Source organism: Suncus etruscus, chromosome 6 (genome assembly GCF_024139225.1).
Source record: "Suncus etruscus isolate mSunEtr1 chromosome 6, mSunEtr1.pri.cur, whole genome shotgun sequence".
Classification (NCBI taxonomy): Eukaryota; Metazoa; Chordata; class Mammalia; order Eulipotyphla; family Soricidae; genus Suncus; species Suncus etruscus.
In genome coordinates this window covers 55,629,205-55,648,346 of record NC_064853.1, presented here as the reverse complement: position 1 = coordinate 55,648,346, position 19,142 = coordinate 55,629,205, and the positions used below count along the sequence as shown (strand labels likewise).

The following is a 19,142-nucleotide window of genomic DNA, read 5'->3' as shown; positions in this document are numbered from 1 at the left end:
CTTGTTGGTTGCCAGCTGGAAGACAGCCGCTTGAGGCCATGACTATAGACAGACCAAGTGCATCCATACCTTGGTTCATTGCTAAATAGGACAAGCAGCAGCCTGTTTAAAGATCACCCCCTTTTTCCTTTCCCTTCACTGGAATAGTCTCACTACATCCATCTTGTTAAAGTCCTGACATCAGTGGGCCTTTCTATTTGGGAGGACTCAGAGTAGGCATAGTGACCATTCTTGACTCACAGGTAGCTCTGCCTTTTTCTCCAGTAGAAAGAATTAAGTGTATTGTGGATAATACATGCATTTTCTTTTTTATTTAGTAACATGCAACCACACACTACCAGACCCTCTTTTCTTACCTTTGAAAGTTTTGTGCAGAGTATTCCAGAACATGAAGGAGGTAGCACTAAAAGGCGAATGTGTTTGGCACAAGGAACTTTTGACTACCCTTTTCTCTGCTAGGAACCTCTCTTATGGATAGTTATGCCCATACATACATGCTCTTTTATTTCTCAAGCCAACATTTGTCTTTGATGCTGCCTAAGGTCAGCCAGCCAGTGCTAGAATAATTTCTAAATATAGACATACTTGCAGACTAAATCTTCGAGCCTGGCAGTAGTTCAGCTGGCCAATGCAACTATATATTTTTTTAATTCGATTTATCTTTTCCATTCCTGACAAGTTGAATTATGATGTTACAAAGTGTGCCCAGCTCAGAACTGGTAGGTCCCTGTGTGGATCCTATAGCTGTGGCAACAGTATCTGGCAGCTCATAACTAAATTTATGTCATTTATTTAGCAGACAGTTAATCAGACTTGCTAAGAGCAACTTAGGAAGGAGTAAGCATGAAAAGGAGCCCATAGAGCAAGAGAAAGATCAGATGAGTATAACCATCAGATGAGAAACCATGGCTTCTAGTACTCATGCAATTGGTTGCCTCTTCCACTTGTGCCAGGAATGAAGCTGTCAGAGAGAGAACCAGGAAGGACCTTTTCCAATATATTAATTTGAAAGCAATTGAAAATATCAGCCAACTTCATCTGTTAGTGCCAGTGTTGGAAATGCCAGTTTCCAGCGTTGTTAGTGCCAGAGTAATTGGAAATGTTAGCCAAAGAAACCACATTCCATACAGTGTGCAGAATTGCTTCTGGCAGGGAGGTACTGAAGTCTAAGCTCATTAGGGTACATGTGAGTAGAACTGTCCTTGAACATGTCAAAAGCCAGGAAACCAATCCATTTAGAAGATTCATCTTCCCAAGTATTGAGGACAGCTTTAAGAAGGTATGCATAAAATGGGCCCAGAGAGATAGTACAGCGGCGTTTGCCTTGCAAGCAGCCGATCCAGGACCAAAGGTGGTTGGTTCAAATCCCCGTGTCCCATATGGTCCCCAGTGCCTGCCAGGAGCTATTTCTGAGCAGACAGCCAGGAGTAACCCCTGAGCACCGCCAGGTGTGGCCCAAAAACCAAAAAAAAAAAAAAAAAAAAAAGATATGTATAAAATTACAAAAAAGGAAAAAATTGGAAAAAAAATTTTTTAACTATCTTGAAAAAAAACTTTGGTTTTTTATTTCTCGGTGACATAATTTTCTAGATTAACACCATTCCTTTTTTGTTTGTTTTTTGGTTTTGGGGTCACATCTGTTGGCACTCAGGGGTTACTCCTGGCTCTGTGCTCAGAAGTTGCTCCTGGTAGGCTCTGGACCATATGGCATGCTGGGATTCGAACCATGTTCGTCCTGTGTTGGCCATGTGTAAGGCAAACACCTTACCACTATGCTATTACTCCAGCCCTTCGATTAACACCATTCTTATTTTATTTAATTTTTTTTGGTTTTGCTATCTCTCCGGGCCCCATTCTTATATTTTTAACTTCAAAATTATTTGAAAATTTTGAAATGATTCAAATACTTTTCTTAATATTTTTTTCTTTATTTAAACATCTTGATTACAAATATGATTGTGATTAGGTTTCAGTCATGTAAAGAACCCCTCCTTCACCAGTGCAACATTCCCACCACCAATGTCCCAAATCTCCCTCCATCCCACCCCACCCCCACCTGTACTCCAGACAGGCTTTCCAGTTCCCTCATTCATTCACATGATTATGGTAGTTCTCTGTGTAGTTATTTCTATAGCGTATTCACCACTCTTTGTGGTGAGCTTCATGCAGTGAGCTGGAAGTTCCAGCCCTCCTCTCATTGTCTCTGAGGATTGTTGCAAAGATGACTTTTATTTTTCTTAAAACCCATAGATGGCAAATACTTTTTAATATACTTTAAATAGAAGATTACATAGAGGCAGATCCAGAAATAGATTTATTTATTTATTTCTGCACTGGAACTTTAACTTATCCTGTATTTATAACTGATACCCAGAAAGGTTGGAACATGAGTATCTGTGAAGATCCTTTGCAGGGTTCATTTATTCATTCCTGCACCTTTAGTTTATCATACTTAAATCATCCCCAATTAAATACAATTGCATATCTGTATTTAAAAATCTCCTAGGCTTGTCAACAACTTGATATAATGTCATTAAAAACCTTATTTTAGTTTAAGGTATCATTCTATAAGATGAAGTGGCTATATTAATGTTAATTAGCAATTTTCTTTGATCTTCCTTATGTAAGAATTAGATTTTTAAAACACCTAATTAGAATGACCTTCCTCTCTGTTGGATGGCTTTGAGGGAAAAATTCTGCATAGGTGAGAATCTTTTGTTCAAACATGCATCACATATTATGCACACACACTCTATTCTCTCAGCTTTTGGCTAGTTAATGCAAGATGAATTTGTAAAAGTTTACTGGAAGACTTCATACTATAAACTTTATGGATCAAAATAGTCAAGAGTAATACTGCCTACTGAATGGCCTCAAACCATATGGTTTAAATGGTGTTTCCCCATGGTTGAATACCAAGAATCAGCACAGAAAGGATCCAGGAGCTGAGTATAGCTTTGGGTACAAGGAGGAGGAATGATATGGACTGAGAGCACTTCTCTTTGGAGATTTAAAGGTCAAATTAAGCAGGGAGAGGTATAATGATATTTTTTTTGAGAGAATATGCCAAGTCAAATTAGTTTGGGAGCCTGGGGTTTAAAATACACTTATGCTCATAGATTTTGACCAGGGAAATTTGGCCACTCACTGAAGGACTGACATGTCTCTGGGATCCAGGTATCATAATCTTTAGAAAAGAAGACTTAGCTTGCAGACTGGAATCTTGGGGAAAGAACATCTCTCATAAGTTCCTGCTGGCATAGAAGGGACTTTATATGTCATCATTCATGTTCACCACATTGCAGCCTGGGAGAATAAAAAATGCAGTAGTTTAATATCTGAGAAATAAGATCATCACCATTTCCGATTTCACCTTCAAAGACACACAAGTTCATTTTTACTCTGTTCTGGCCAGTACCAAAGAACCACAAGCCCACTCACAAACAGAGGAGGTTTTGCACTATGTAGGTTCTCCAAGAATGTTCAGACACTTCAGAAATACTCACCTGGTGACAGGCAGTTTCTCCTGACTCTCTCCCATCACAAGGAACAGCAAATCCTTTTCCTCTTCTTAGCACCATGAGCCACATACAGTGTTTTAGACTTGGGGCCTAAGACCAGAGTTACAAGGTCATCACTTTGAAATATCAACTTCCTCTTTTTGGTGTGGGAGAAGGGAAGGTAGTGATGAGTGTGTCCTGGAGATGTAGTGGTAGAGATGGGCCCCAGCGCTGGGCCCAGTGTTACTCTACAGGCCTCACTGGCACCCCGATGCTGCTTATATCAGCTCATTGTTGGACAAGGTCACACCAAGTCCCTTCGTGATAAGGGACAGACTTAAATTATATTCTCACCCAGCAAATGCATCTGCCACTGTTGTCATACTTGGAAAGTGGGATACTATGTCCTGTTCCTCTCAGTGACTTGCTGAAGGTCATCCATGTGCTCAGGGGAGGGGAGTAAAGACACTTTTTAATATATTTCAAAATTAATTTAATATTTTATTATAGTTTAGAAAGCAATGTTCATATATTCAAATAGGTAGTAAAAGAGCAGGAGATAATATAAAACATTCCTTAAATTATTTGAATCTAGAGCTAGAGAGAGAAAGTACAGTGGGTTGCATCTCCAAGCCAGGTTAGATCCTCAGCACAGCAAACATATGGCTCCCCAGGTTCTTCCAGGAGTGATCCCTGAGCTCAGAGCCAGAAGTATGCCCTGGGCACAGTTGGATGCGTTCAGAAAAGTAGACAGGCAGATTTGAAGCTTCCTATTTATCTTATATCTCCAAATTTCCCATTCAGTAATGAAATAATGTTTGATAAGGCATTTTCCCCTTTGGGTGAGGGTGGGAAAGAAATATCTTTGTCCCTGAGATTATGAAAACAGCTTGGAAATTTTTCTCAGATGAATCATTCTTCTTTGTGTATCCACAAAAGAGTCTATCTGTGCTGCTCCCAGACTTGAATCTCTTACCCTCTTCCTAACGTTAACCCCTTTCAGAGTCTGATCAGAAGGTGGTAGTTACTGGCATGTTTCAGAATTGAGGAGGAACCAGATAGGGTCTAGAAGACCATCGGAACTCTATCATTAGGACATAAAACCCTCCTAAAAAATTAAAATGGAGGAGGGCACAGAGAAAAGCAAATGTCACTAGTGTCCATAACATTGTATAAATCTAGGCCTTTTCCCCAAAAAAGGTGACTGTACTTAGTACATGAATGTAGAACTGTAAAGGATTAGATCAGCAAGTTCACCTAGGGTGGGTGAACTTACGGAGTTGCCATAACCTAAGAGGGCTGAGCTGCCTGAAACAAGCTGAGGCAAAAGCTAGTGAGGTCTGTCTGGAAAGTAGATCACAGGCAATATATTTTTTCTCAGTATGAAAAAGGAGATAAAGGCAAAGTTGGGAGTCCAGGGCTGGGGAGGGACTCATCTGCTGTGAGCACGAGTTCTTTCCTGAAGAGTAGTTTGGACTAGAAGGCAAGCCTTTTGCTCTATCAGAAAACAGTTCCATTTGTCTCTGCATTTGTGGGATGATGTTAGTGTGTTCAGCTGAGTAAAATAGGAACACTGCTGGAAAAAAGAAGCAACCCAAAGAGCCAGAACTTTAATAAAATGTATTAGGGCACACTGTTTTCAATCCCTGGCATACTATATGGTTCTCTGAGCACTGAATTAGTAGGATTAATTCTTGAGTGCACAGTCTGCAGTGACCCTGATCATTGCCCCAAAATTTAAAAAAATGGGGGATGCAACCAAGATTTGTAAGGCCTCTACAACCCAGATTGAGTGCTACTCACAGTCTGTATGTCTGAGATTTCTTAAATTCTAGTAAAGATTAACCCATCCTAGAATGAAGTCTTTGTGTGCTTTAGAAAGATGCATTTGGGCATGCCAAGATAAAGAAAATAAATGGAAGCAAATCCTGAGGTACTCCCCAAATCTCTCTTTTTGGATTTGTAATGCATGTTTTTAAAAATAATTTCTTTATTTAAAATTTTATTTAAATAATTTCTGTTTTTAAGTGGTTACAAAAACATTGCAGTTGGGTTTCAGTTATCGAATGTATACAACCCCTTCACCAGTGCAACTTTTCCACCACCATTGTCCCCCTTTTCATCTCCCCCAACCCCTGCTTGGCTTTGAGACAGACATTGTATTTCTCTCTCTCTCTCTCTTTCACTATCATTGTCATGGTAGTTGTTAGTGTAATTACTTATCTAACTGTACTCATTCTAGTTTGTGCTTCGTATCATGGGCTGGTCCTTCCTGCCCACATCTCTATTTTCTTTGAGTAATATTACCGTAGACTGTCTTTTATTTTTCTTCTATCCCACAGATGAGTGAAACTATTTTGTGTCTACCTCTCTCCCTCTGACTCATTTCACTCAATATAATAGTCTCCATGTCCATCCATGTATAGGCAAATTTCATGACAGTAAAATGAGTTTGGAACACAGATGTGGATTATGGTGCTTCAGGTTAAATATTTGTTCCAGAATAACCATCACTGGGTTTAAACTTCCTTTCACCTCTTTCTCTACTTGAAGTTTTGTTTCCTTCCTCAGAGAGCATGACAAGTAGGTTCTAATGCTAATAATACACATGGTATGTGCTTTCTATCCCAAAGGACAGAGAATTAGATGCTACGCTGCAATCATGTCCCAGCTATCCCCTTGAGACTGGCTGTTCTGAGGTCTTCAGAGCCAGTGGGACAGCCAACAGAATAGTGGTCATTGTTTTCCCTGCTGAAGTGTGTGACCCAACTGCTAACTGAAGAGAGCAGATCTAAAAAGTATCAGGAGATTCTCCTTGCCCTTTGGGACAACTGTTAGTAGGAAGTGTTTATCACATTTCAAGCTAGCATTAAGATATTAAAAAGTAAGTTTCCTCTCCAGGTAAAGTTAGTACACACTAGCCAAGTAATCCTGTGTGTGTGTTTGAAATTAGATTTGAAATTAGAAAAAGGAACAGGCCTCATTTTAGTTTCACAAATTCATTTGCAATTGCCAATAAACTCTGGAAGTTCTGACGTGCCATCTGTTAAAGCCTCACTGAGTAACAGCTTGGCTGAATATAATTTCTAATAAACAGTGATAAACATTCACATGATCATTTTTGTCAATTAAATTGAAGTTTTCAATCTTCTAAAAGGATCATATTTGAGGAAGGAGGGATGACAAGAGGATTGAACCCAGAGCCTCATGCTGGCAAAGCACTGTACTGTCCGGCTACCATGCCATTTCTAGCTTCTTTATTTTCTTAATCCCACCTCTTTTGTTCATAAGAAGAGCTGGATTCTATTTATAGTCTTTACAACTCAGACTCCCTCCTGATTCACAGATTTCTTGCCAGCTTCTGTAGTTTTGGACTCTAATGGTCAATCTCCAGAGTCATTTGAGAGTCCAGAAAACCAGGAAGCTGAGTGCTCTGTGGCCCTTTGATGCCCTTGGCTGCTCCTGCCTCCTTTGCTAACTTCTGGGCTCCAGTGTGCCCGTGTGCTGCAGAGACTTTGGTGATGCCGTTCACTTCCCAAATACTTTTACATTAAACTCGTGCTTCGTGCCATTCCCAAATATCACCATTTGCTGAAAAGGCTGTCTTGTCTAAAATACATCTCCCACCTTTCTCATTTTTTGCTTTTTCTCTATAAGTTCAGAAAATTTGCCATTCGGCCTTTTTCTTTTCTTTCTCCCTTTCTTTTTTATTTTGTTGTATTGGCCTTACTTTTTTGTGCAAAATATGCTCTCCAAATTCTTTCAGACTCTACAGTTACTATTTCTGAGCAAAATTGACTCTAAAAATCCAACAGCTCCAGCTATTTCTACATGTTCTTAAGGCTCATGGACACACAGATACATCCTAGAAGATAATGTAGATGGGAATTTGGCGAGCTTTGTCTAAATAAGTTGGCATTTGTCTAGCAATTGTCCCTGACATACTAAAATAGGAAAAAAAAAAAAAACTTAGCATTAACAACACTGGAAAATGTCTTGAAGGTTACAGAATGCCTTACTCCCAATTCTTTCGTGAGCCCAGTGTTAAAAATAATAAGTTCTCATTATCTTTTTTTTTTTATCCTCATTTAAGCTACAGTCTAGTTTACCATATTACCATAGTAAGCAACAGACTGACTTTTATTTCTTGGCCATAGTTCTGAGTGCCACAAATGGTCAAAGGAGACCAAACAAAGGAATAGGAAAACCGAGGCATTGAAGGGGAGCCAACATCAGGTTTGGAAGGGATAATGAAGCTTCCGCAGCAACAGGATGTAGATTTCTTGTACTGTTTACCCTGAGCTCAGAAATAGAGGTGGAAAAAAAGGTAGATCATGCTGCAGATGGAAATGCATACACAGGCTACCAGGGGGAGAAGAGTGTAATCAGACTCCAGGATCATTATGTAAATATATGCACAAATGAATTTTCTATTAATAAATTGTCTGCAGCAGCCTAAAGACTCAAGGTTAAAGTAAGCATTATGGTACACCCTATGCTGTGACTTAGCTCAAATAGCAGCAAAAAGAAATATTCTGTTTTATTGCCTTCATCTTTACATAGTTTATTACATTCAAATGTGCTTTGAACTTTTGATAGAATGAACCTTAAGATGGTTATTAATGGGTCTGGAGAGATAACACAGTGGTAGGACCTTTATCTTGCATGCAGTCGATCCAGGACAGACAGTGGTTCAAATCCTGGCATTCATTTTGGTCCCCCAAGCCTGCCAGGAGCAATTCTGAGCATAGAGCCAGGAGTGACCCCTGAGCACAGCCGGGTGTGACCCAAAAAACAAATAAAAAAAGATAGTAACACTCCCTCTCCCTTGTCTGGGTAGGGAGATACAAGGAGGTAAAAGGTACAAGGAGAGTTAGTTGGAGAATGAATTGACCCAGTTGTTAAAAGTGTTAGCCCTCGTTGGCACTTCAAGCTAGTTATATATTAGTATTTTAATTAAATTCCATTTCACCTGTGTTTTGTTTTGTTTTTTGCTTTTATTTTTGTTTTTGTTTGCTTTTTGAGCCACACCCAGTGACGCTCAGGGGTTACTTCTGGCTATGTGCTCAGAAATCACTCCCAGCTTGGGGGACCATATGGGATGTCTGGGGATCGAACTGCAGTCTGTCCTAGGTTAGCGTATGCAAGGTAAATGCCCTACTGCTTGCTGCACCACTCCGGCCCCATGGCCTGTGTTTTTTTTTTTTTGTTTTTTTTTTTGGTTTTTGGGCCACACCCGGTGACGCTCAGGGGTTACTCCTGGCTATGCGCTCAGAAGTTGCTCCTGGCTTGGGGGACCATATGGGACGCCGGGGGATCGAACCGCGGTCCGTCTCCTAGGCTAGCGCAGGTAAGGCAGGCACCTTACCTCCAGCGCCACCGCCCGGCCCCTGGCCTGTGTCTTAATAGTAAGCATTTGGAGACCTGATTGAAGGAAAGTAAAACTTAAATTTTCTTAGGAGACAGATGTACATTTGTTGTCTTTTTATAAAATAATTTAAGAATGCTGAAGGCCTTGGGCCTAGTGTTAGCATGTGGTTTTCTTTTGCGTGAACTGACCAAGAGTAGCTCCATGTTGATAAACATAGATAAAATACTGTGGATTATGACTATGGAATATTTGCTGTGCTGAATGCTAATAGGAGTCTTCCATGCCCCTGAGCATGGTCTGAGGCATTGAAGATTTTTTTCTTGCTCATTGGTCTTTAAAGAGAACCCATTGGAATGCTCTCCTTTTACTTCAAGGAATTTGAAGCATTATGTAAAGCTAAACAAGCATTAAAAAGATATTCCCACTGCCTAAAATATTTAGAAAAAAATTTAGAAGAAATTTATACAAAAGTTATATAAAATTATATCTTATAAATTATAGAAAATTTCAATTTCAAGGAAATTTATAAATTTCATGTATAGAGATGAGTTAACCCAAGTGGTCCAAGTGCTTATTAGACTTCCTTTTCTACTCTGTGAACATAAACCTTCCAAATTGTCCACCACACTACTCTGGGGAAAGCAAGTGTGGACTAGATTAATCACATGCACTGTTCCCACATTGGAACAGTGAACAAACAGCTCATCATTTCCAGAATGTACACAGTGGAAGCTAGCCTGACTGCAGGCCAGAGAAGATTTCTTGGAAGGGCCTGCACTGGGGGCTGAACAGTAGAGCTTGGTTGACGGTTGCTCAATTATTAGTGGGAAAGGCCTTGCATTCAAGTTACAGAGCTACCAATTGCCCTAAGATTGCCAATTTATCTTCTGGTTGCTGAGATTGAGCATTTGTACCAAACCTAATGTTGAACACCATCTCAGAACTTGTGATCCTGAACTTGAGCACCGCCTTGTTCCCAAAAGGGAAGTTTTTTGTTATGTTAAGCAGAAACCACATTAGAGATGCCACAAGTAGAGTTAGTGCATTGCCCAGGGTGCCATTACATGAAGGATAATATTTCACAATAGGGACGCTTCCCCAGAAGCTTCTCTTCCTCCCAACTAGGACATGAATCACTCAATTTACTTATCAGACATTTATGTATTGTTCACTGTTTTCTTTTAGGGGAAAAGAAACAGCGGTTTCAGACAGTGCTTCTTTGGGAGTCAGAAGCATTGCAAGTTGACCAAGCTTTGTCCAGCAATGGGGTACACATTCAGGCTGGCTGCTCGCAATGACATTGGCACTAGGTATGGCATTTCCTTGTTCACATTTTGTTTCAACATTTGTGTGGCGATTCTGAGTCTGCTTCACTGAGTCTGGTGGAAAGCATGACATTGACCCTAACTCCAAACTAAACTCAATTTGAGGTGTGAGGAGAATGAATCCTAATCAGAGCATAGAGGGGTGACTAGAGAGTTAACGTTTCATATAACCATCACCATCGGGGGCACAGACATCTCTGAGAAACTTAGCTACAGTTTTCTTGAGTTTCATGTGGCTCTCAAAAGCCACATGAGGGTTATCTGAGAACCCAGATTTTGGAAGGAAACCTACTTGGGGTTTTAGTTTTTCAGATCAAGTACCTTTTTTCACTCATGACCTTAGTAAACTGCTTATTCAGTTGCCCTTTTCAATTATGTGTATTTCCTGAACAAAGAAAGGCTTCTGAGATGGTCAGAGTCGGCCACTGGATTAGAGGATCTTGTCTATCTCAGGCCCATTTGCTGCTTGGGACAAAGGAGAGACTTCATTGCAGGGGTCTCAAACTCAATTTACCTGGGGGCCACAGGAGGCAAAGTCAGGGTGATCCTTGAGTGCAAAGTCAGTAGTAAGCCTTGAACATTGGGGGGTGTGACCCAAGCAACTAAAACAAAACAAAACAAAAAGAGATTCCTCTAGGGCAGGGCCACAAAATGTTTTATGGAGGGCCTCAAGTTTGAGACCCCTGAATTTTATAGGGAATGTCAGTGGATTAAAAAAGCAGTTTTAAAACGAAATCTCCTGTGTAGCATGAAATAATTAACGATGGTGCTGGATGGCGATGGATGGAGGCCTTTGTGCTTAGGCCCCAGCCACGTGGCTTCATCCCCATCCAGCTGGCGAATTCCAGGCCCAGGTAGTCGGCGTAATCAAGACTCACTCACAGGCAGGCTTCAGGAAGCATTAACTTTATTCATACCCTATTCACCACATGTGTGTGGCCTATCTCATAACCTTTTAAGCACTAGTTATTCTTGGCCCTGCATCTAAACTCCTTTTAGCCATCTTCCCTTTGGGCTCCATGCTGGTCAAAGACCAGAACACAGAAACCCAAAAGCCAGAGCGCCCAGCAGCGCAGAACGGGCAAAGAGCCAAAAAGGGCAAAAAGCCAAAAAGCGCCGAATTCCCTTGGTCCAAGCCTTATCTACCTTTTCCCCGACCCCTCCCAGGAATGGGAGGGTCTAGCAGGTAAGGTTACACCTACTATCCGGTTTCCAAGACCCCTCCCCGAAATGGGTGGGTCTAGGGTCTTAAATAGGTACACCCACATTTCCTCCTTTTCTTAATATTTTTATGCACCAACGTAATAGAGTGAAAATTAATATACCAGCCCTTTTCAAAAACATATTTTTGCAAAATATACTTTACACCTGTAACCTAAAATTCTATTAATGCTTTTTTACCAAGCACTATTTTGGAACTTTCATGTTCCTATACTTTTAAACTATATTGGGGGAACTTCATGTTCCTATACCTTTTCTATACATAAGTACTTTAGCATACATGCATAACATACATTTTAAAAACAGGCTAAGTACATTAAAATACACAGTAAAACATTTTGCAATTGAAAATATTAACTTTGAAAGACAACAAAACACATTTAAATCATAAAGAAAATGACTAAGACAAAGATGCAGGTGGTTAGAAATTAGATGTTTAAATGAGCTAAACAGAACTACTTCCCTTTTATTTTTATTTTTTAACCACTAACTAACTAAAACTTATTACATTACCAACTATGAGTAAAATATTACTACCCACTAATTTTCTACACCTAAAACCATAGTTTAGATTAATTTGTCCCACGCTGATCTCACCACGTGGCTTTTGTAAACTTTTAAAGTTCAGATGTTGGTTTGTCCCACGCTGATTTTACCACGTGGCTTTCTTCCGTAGTTCCATGCGATGTTGCATGAATAATTAACGATGGGGCTGGATGGCGATGGATGGAGGCCTTTGTGCTTAGGCCCCAGCCACGTGGCTTCATCCCCATCCAGCTGGCGAATTCCAGGCCCAGGTAATCGGCGTAATCAAGACTTACTCACATGCAGGCTTTAGGAAGAATCATCTTTATTCAGGCCCTATTCACCACATGTGTGTGGCCTATCTCATAACCTTTTAAGCACTAGTTATTTTTGGCCCTGCATCTAAACTCCTTTCAGCCATCTTCCCTTTGGGCTCCATGCTGGTCAAAGACCAGAACACAGAAACCCAAAAGCCAGAGCGCCCAGCAGCGCAGAACGGGCAAAGAGCCAAAAAGGCAAAAAGCCAAAAAGGGCCGAATTCCCTTGGTCCAAGCCTTATCTACCTTTTCCCCGACCCCTCCCAGGAATGGGAGGGTCTAGCAGGTAAGGTTACACCTACTATCCGGTTTCCAAGACCCCTCCCCGAAATGGGTGGGTCTAGGGTCTTAAATAGGTACACCCACACTCCTGAGTAACTAACTCTTGATTAAGGGAAACTTTCTATTTCGCCACTATGTGTTTAAGGTTCCCCATGCTATTGGTCCCCACTTCTGAGCCTAAAGACCTTCTTCATGTCACCATCTTTGTATCCCTTCCTCTCTACCCAGGCCAACCTCTTAATTTTTAGAGTTTGGGGGAAAGAAGCTGTAATGATTAAGATTCTCTATAGTTTTAGAACTTTTAAAGGAATTGGAAGCAGGGGCCGGGCGGTGGCGCTAGAGGTAAGGTGCCTGCCTTGCCTGCGCTAGCCGTGGATGGACCGCGGTTCTATCCCCCGGTGTCCCATATGGTCCCCCAAGCCAGGCGCGACTTCTGAGCGCATAGCCAGGAGTAACCCCTGAGCAACACCGGGTGTGGCCCAAAAAAACAAAAAAACAAAAAAAAAAAAAAAAAGGAATTGGAAGCATCGACAAACTTAAAAAAAAACGTTGCACTGTATATATTGTGCAATATTTATTTCACTCAATTATTGGTGCTCATATTGATGGGCTGACTCCCAGCTAGATATGGCCTAGCACTTGGTTAAAACATTACCTGAGGCTATGCTTTCTATCTGGTATATTTTGGGAGAAAGACTGGAAATACATTCTTATACAAAGTATGTTTTTTTAGTAGATGGGCTGCAGGAGGAAATTAAAGCCAATTGACAGAAAGGGCAGGGTATCAGAAAGCCCTTATATTGTATGACATGAATGCATCAGGCTCTGGGCTTTTCTTTCCTCACCAGTGCAGCAGTACTTCTTTCTCTCTAAAAAGCCAGAACTCCTTGTGATGTTGCTAAGTATATCTGACTGGTCTTACTTCTCCACAGTGGATATAGCCAGGAGGTGGTGTGCTACACATTAGGGAACATTCCTCAGATGCCCTCTGCGCCAAGGCTTGTGCGAGCTGGGGTCACATGGGTCACGTTGCAGTGGAATAAGCCAGAAGGCTGTTCACCTGAGGAAGCGGTGACATATACCTTAGAAATCCAGGAGGATGAAAATGTAAGTATTTTTTATTTTAGCCCATTTCTACCAGTATCGTAAAAGGAAAGGGTATAGAAAATTACGTACTTTCACCTCCTAAGTTCACAGCCAGACTCTAATTCCTCTCTGTGGTAAACATCCACCACTGGCATTGCTGTTTTCCTGGATGGGGGAGTCAAAAACCCAGGGAGTTATACTTGATTCCATACATAATCAGTTAAAAACTCCTTTTCTAGATTTTTCCTCCACCAGTTATCCAGAACTTTAGCCAGTTTGTAAGAGTTCATTAGCAGATCCCCTTCCTCAAGGCACTTGAATCTCACCTGGACTCTTCCCATATGTCTTTGCACTCCGTCCTATCGTCATTATTTTATGAGCATTTCACATATTGTAGCACACAACACAAAAATTACAGCTCCACTTAAAACTCTTCCTAATGCTGTGCCTTCCCCCGGAACCAGCTCTCTTAGAACATTAACAAGGCCACACCCAATTGGATCATCATCACTGACCGATTTCATCACTATGGTGTCATCAGTCTTGGGCATGCCACTGAAACACATCAAGTATCCTCGAATTTAAGACCTCTACAGTCCTACTCTTGGCCTGGACCCTGTGCCATTGCTTTGCCTTACTTCCTTTACTACCCTCACTTCCATACCACTGCTTTGGAGGGCCCCTTTCTGAACCCTCTTTGAAAACAGTGCTGTCCAGTAAAATTTTTTAAGTTTCAAATGTGCTATATCATTTGTACTGTCTAGTAGCACAGCACTTAAACACTTGCAATATGGTGTATAGATCCAGATAGAGATTTTTATTGTACATATTTTAAGCTAAATGACCCACCTATGAAGTGGTTGTAATTTCTACCCTGCCAGCTCCACCTCTGTCCTTTTTCATTATTACTATTTTTGGACCACACCTGACTATGCTCAAGTCTTATTCCTGGCTCTGTGCTCAAGGATCACTTCTAGCAGTGCTCAAGATGCCAGGGATCAAATCCAGGTTGGGGGCACACTACTTGCTGTACTATCAATTCGACCCAATTCAACCTCTATCCTTTCACCCAGGTTTGTTTTTCTTTTTAATGCCTAATACCAAATGCCATGCTTTATTTGAAGGGTGTTATTTGTTTTTTGTTTGTTTTCCTATCATTTTCTCCCTCTTGATGTGATTTCTTATAGGTGAGACTTTGTTTTCAGATAGTGCTGGATCAAATCAGGAAGAGGACCTAATGTATCCAGTACTTGATGAATGGGTGGTGGTGCTTGGCTGAATGTTTGGTTGAGAATCCTATTGGATCAGGTGTCTATAGTCAACTCAAGTGGGATATTTCTCCTCTTCCAAAAACATGTCTTCTCTGTCCAAGCTGTCCTTGTTTTCCTTGGTCAGAAGGGGAGACTGTGTGGTCAATTTATTGCATAGCACATTGCAGCCTGACAGTGACAACCTCCAGCAGAGGGGGCTTTCTCATGACAACACTGCTAAGTGAAAAACACATTTTCAGGACTCACCAAGTAGGAGGAAATTGGTGGCGAAATTCCTTCTGTAATGTGCCTATTGAGTAAGCAGGAAAAGTTTGTTCTTTGGAAAAAATGTGGGAGCATTCCTTCCAAAGCAAGTTTACACTGTCTCAAAGAGAGAACGTTGTTTTCATTCAAATGAGTATTAATCTCCCAATAAAGTTGAAGTCGAAGCAGGAGAAACTGCAGTGTGAAGTTTTTCCTCAAGTAAGACTGCTTCCCATAGTTCCACAGCTTGTCCAACTGCTTTCTCCTCCGGAAGTTGCTAGAGCTCTGGCCCACTGCAGCTGATGGGAAGAGGCAAGATTTAAAAATAAAAATCCTGCGGTCCCAGGTATTTCTTGCCCAGATTTTTATGATACTGATGTTTCTTTCTGGCTTTGCCTTTTCAGGATAACCTTTTCCACCCAAAATACACTGGAGAGGATTTAACCTGTACTGTGAAAAATCTCAAAAGAAGCACACAGTATAAATTCAGGGTGAGTCAGTTATTTTGGTACCTGACCTGCTTACGGATGAAGCTCTTTTTCTCTTCACCCATTGACCCATTGCAGATAGACTCCACAGTTTAAAATTATGTTTAGGTTCATGTCACTTTACATTTTAAAGAAAAACCACTAAAACACATACTTGGAACTTGGAAGTTTCCATTCTACTCTGGAGAAAGATAACTGTCGTAATGTGCTGTAATAAATTGTTCTGAAGCATGGCCAGATGCTCTCACCCAGGAAGACACAGGCTGGGCGGTGGGTGCCCTTCTCCTGGGCATTTTTCACCTTTCTGGTGCTTTGCATTTGTTGGTCTTTGACTCTTTTCTCCTTGGTATTTCCTAGTCATAGCCCCTACCTCCCATTTTTGTCTTTCTCTTATCTTACCAGCCCTGCTTGAGTCTATTTTTTTAAGACATTAACCCCACATATGGTTCCTGCCTTTAACATCACCATAGTCTTTATAGCCAAAACAGCAGATATAGCTTTACAATTATTGAGAATAAGTACAGTGCTGTTTTTTTTGCTCTAAAGGCTGTCTGGAGATTGCAAATTCCTAGCAGAACCTTGTGCGTTTGGAAAGGAAGGTTGTCTTCTGCTTCCTTCCTTTTCTAACTTGATGGACACATGGTGTTGCTTAACACGGAGTATAGTCATCAGGTAGTTAGTTTTCTAGTTATCAAGTGGAATATGTGACTTCTTGAGAAGAGAAATTTTGTTTTGTTTTGTTTTGGTGTTTTAAAAATTCTTATTTTGCCAGCAGAGGGTTGCTGCTAACCTGTCTCCACAAGGTGGCGTTGCTTCACTCTTAAATATGTGATGTGCTTTTTTTTTTCTTCTTCTTGTTTCCCTCTCCCTTCTCATTCGCTGAACTGAGTGATGCATACTCATTTCCTTTGTGTCTTTATAAAAAGCTAAAAATGTCTTTAGCTGAGACCCTCTTATTTTCTTTTTCTCTCATGAAGAGCCAGATGTACAGAACATAAGGGCTCCACAGGGGGAAAAATTATGAATCAGTAGTTCAAGATTGCAAAAGAGATAAGGTGTGTCTGTGAGCTGAAGTGTGTTGAGTTTATGGATGCCTGGATCTCAATGTGTTTTTTGAAGTCACCATTGATGTCATTTCCCAGGTCTCGAGCATGTTCATGTTTTCTCATTTGTGTTATAGCTGACTGCTTCCAACACGGAAGGGAAAAGCTGTCCAAGTGAAGTTTTGGTTTGTACAACAAGTCCAGACAGACCTGGACCTCCAGCGAGACCTCTTGTTAAAGGACCAGTTACATCTCATGGCTTTAGTGTCAAATGGGGTATGTTTTCACTGCCTCTTTATTCTTTTTTTAAGGAAGCTGTGCTTGGACTTATCCACTTCTAGGATCACACCCAGTGGTGCTCAGGGAACTATATGCAGTGCTGAGATTAACACTGTCCCTTAACCTCTGTACTTTTTTCTTCTTGCCTGCTTGCTTAGCAGATTTTTATTTTATATTAATTAATGTTAGTGACAAATAAATGCACAACTTATTTAAGGGAGGCGTACATATTTGGAACATGAATATGGGAGCCTAAGAATTCCCAGATTTGATCAAATGAACAAATAGAAGAGCATCCTATTTACTTCATGATTTTTAGAGCTTGTCCATTAAAATGTCAGTATTTACTATAAAGCAACATAGAATTGATACTGAAAATAAATTTTACAAGTCATCATCTGAATTAAAACAGACTTGTAGAATGCTAGTTACAATGATTAGGAGTACTTAAGTTCTGATATGTAACCAAAAGTCTTGAACCTCAGCACTTTATCATTTTTAAGTTTGAGGTTCATCATAAGGTGCTTAGGGTGCATGGTAGAGAGTACAGTGACCCATCTGTCATGTGAATTATTATGATTGAAATAGATATGTCAGTATGTTGTAAGGATATGTACTCAAACACCCTACCGCTTAAGCCACCACTCTGGCCCCTAAAGTTGCCTCATTTTTCTAAAGTCAAGTTTTTAGTATATCTTTTTTTTCCTGAAAAGTAAATATGATTAAAAGAACCATGGGGTCGGAGAGATAGCATGGAGGTAAGGCGTTTGCCTTTCATGCAGGAGGTCATCGGTTTGAATCCCGGCGCCCCATATGGTCCCCTGTGCCTGCCAGGATCAATTTCTGAGCCTGGAGCCAGGAATAACCCCTGAGCACTGCCGGGTGTGACCCAAAAACCAAAAAAAAAAAAAAAAGAACCTGAAAATCTGGGGCTGGAGCGATAGCATAGCATAAGGTGTTTGCCTTTCACGCAGCTGATCCAAGATGGACCTCAGTTTGATCCCCAGCATCCCATATGTCCTATATGGTCCCATATGGTCCAGGAGTGATTTCTGAGCACATAGCCAGGAGTAACCCCTGAGCGGCACCTGGTGTGGCCCAAAAAACAACAACAAAAAAAAAAACTGAAAATCTACACATGGCATATAAAGCTTGCTTAAGACCAAATTGTAGTGGAATTGACTCAGCAAATTGACTCTCCATCTTTCAGAGGAATTTAGTCATATTATTTACATTAAATTAAAAATAGAAAATTCTGTATTTGTCTTAAACTTATATATGGGCCCGGAGAGATAGCACAGCGGTGTTTGCCTTGCAAGTAGCCGATCCAGGACCAAAGGTGGTTGGTTCGAATCCTGGTGTCCCATATGGTCCACCGTGCCTGCCAGGAGCTATTTCTGAGCAGACAGCCAGGAGTAACCCCTGAGTAATGCCGGGTGTGGCCCAAAAACCCAAAAAAAAAAAAAAAAAAACTTATATGAAGATGACTATTAAAGAGTAGGCTTTGGAATTATTAAATAAACTGATAAAATTCTTAGAAAAAATTTTTCTTGGTTTTGGCCATATTTCGCTGGCACTTCTAGCTTTAGCAACTTTATATAATCCTCTATAATCTTTAATAATTTAATGATATTCAATAAAATATGAATATTGAAGGTTTCTGTAGTTTTTCAAGAAAGAAGTTGGGCATATAACTGCAAGATTAACTGATAAGACCTTTTCTCACTTTCCAGATCCTCCAAAAGACAATGGTGGTTCAGAAATACTCAAGTACATGCTGGAGATTACTGATGGGAATTCTGAAGGTGAAGTTTTTGGAAATTATTTAGTCAAATAGTCAAAAGTAGTAAACCCTACTTTCTGATTTGACAATTATCTGGATTGTAATTGGAGGCAGTCATTAATTCGAGTGATAAAGCTATTTCAAGAAATAAACCTTATGGAGCTAGAGTGATTATACTGTAGCCATGGCATTTGCCTTGCAACCAACTGGTTCAGTCCCTGGCATTCCATATGGTCTCCCTGAGCACAAAGTCAGGAGTAACTCCTGAACACTGCTGGGCTCCAAAACAAGCAAACAAAATAAATAAATAAAATAATTGTATTAGTATATAGACAGTGTTTCTCTTTAAAACAGAATGAGGAGTCTGCCTAAAATGTACTTTTATCAATTTCTGTTTATTTTCTATGA

At 40.5% G+C, this 19,142-nt stretch overlaps 1 protein-coding gene across 1 annotated transcript in view; it reads left to right on the top strand.

The window, feature by feature from the left end:
• FNDC3B (fibronectin type III domain containing 3B) overlaps nt 1-19,142 on the top strand; it is a 372,580-nt gene that overhangs the window by 296,407 nt on the left and 57,031 nt on the right. Inside the window, exons 12-16 of the mRNA XM_049774635.1 lie at nt 10,057-10,181; nt 13,474-13,648; nt 15,546-15,632; nt 16,810-16,948; nt 18,685-18,756. Of these exons, the coding sequence (XP_049630592.1) occupies nt 10,057-10,181; nt 13,474-13,648; nt 15,546-15,632; nt 16,810-16,948; nt 18,685-18,756 (598 nt within the window). The remainder of the gene's footprint in view (nt 1-10,056; nt 10,182-13,473; nt 13,649-15,545; nt 15,633-16,809; nt 16,949-18,684; nt 18,757-19,142) is intronic.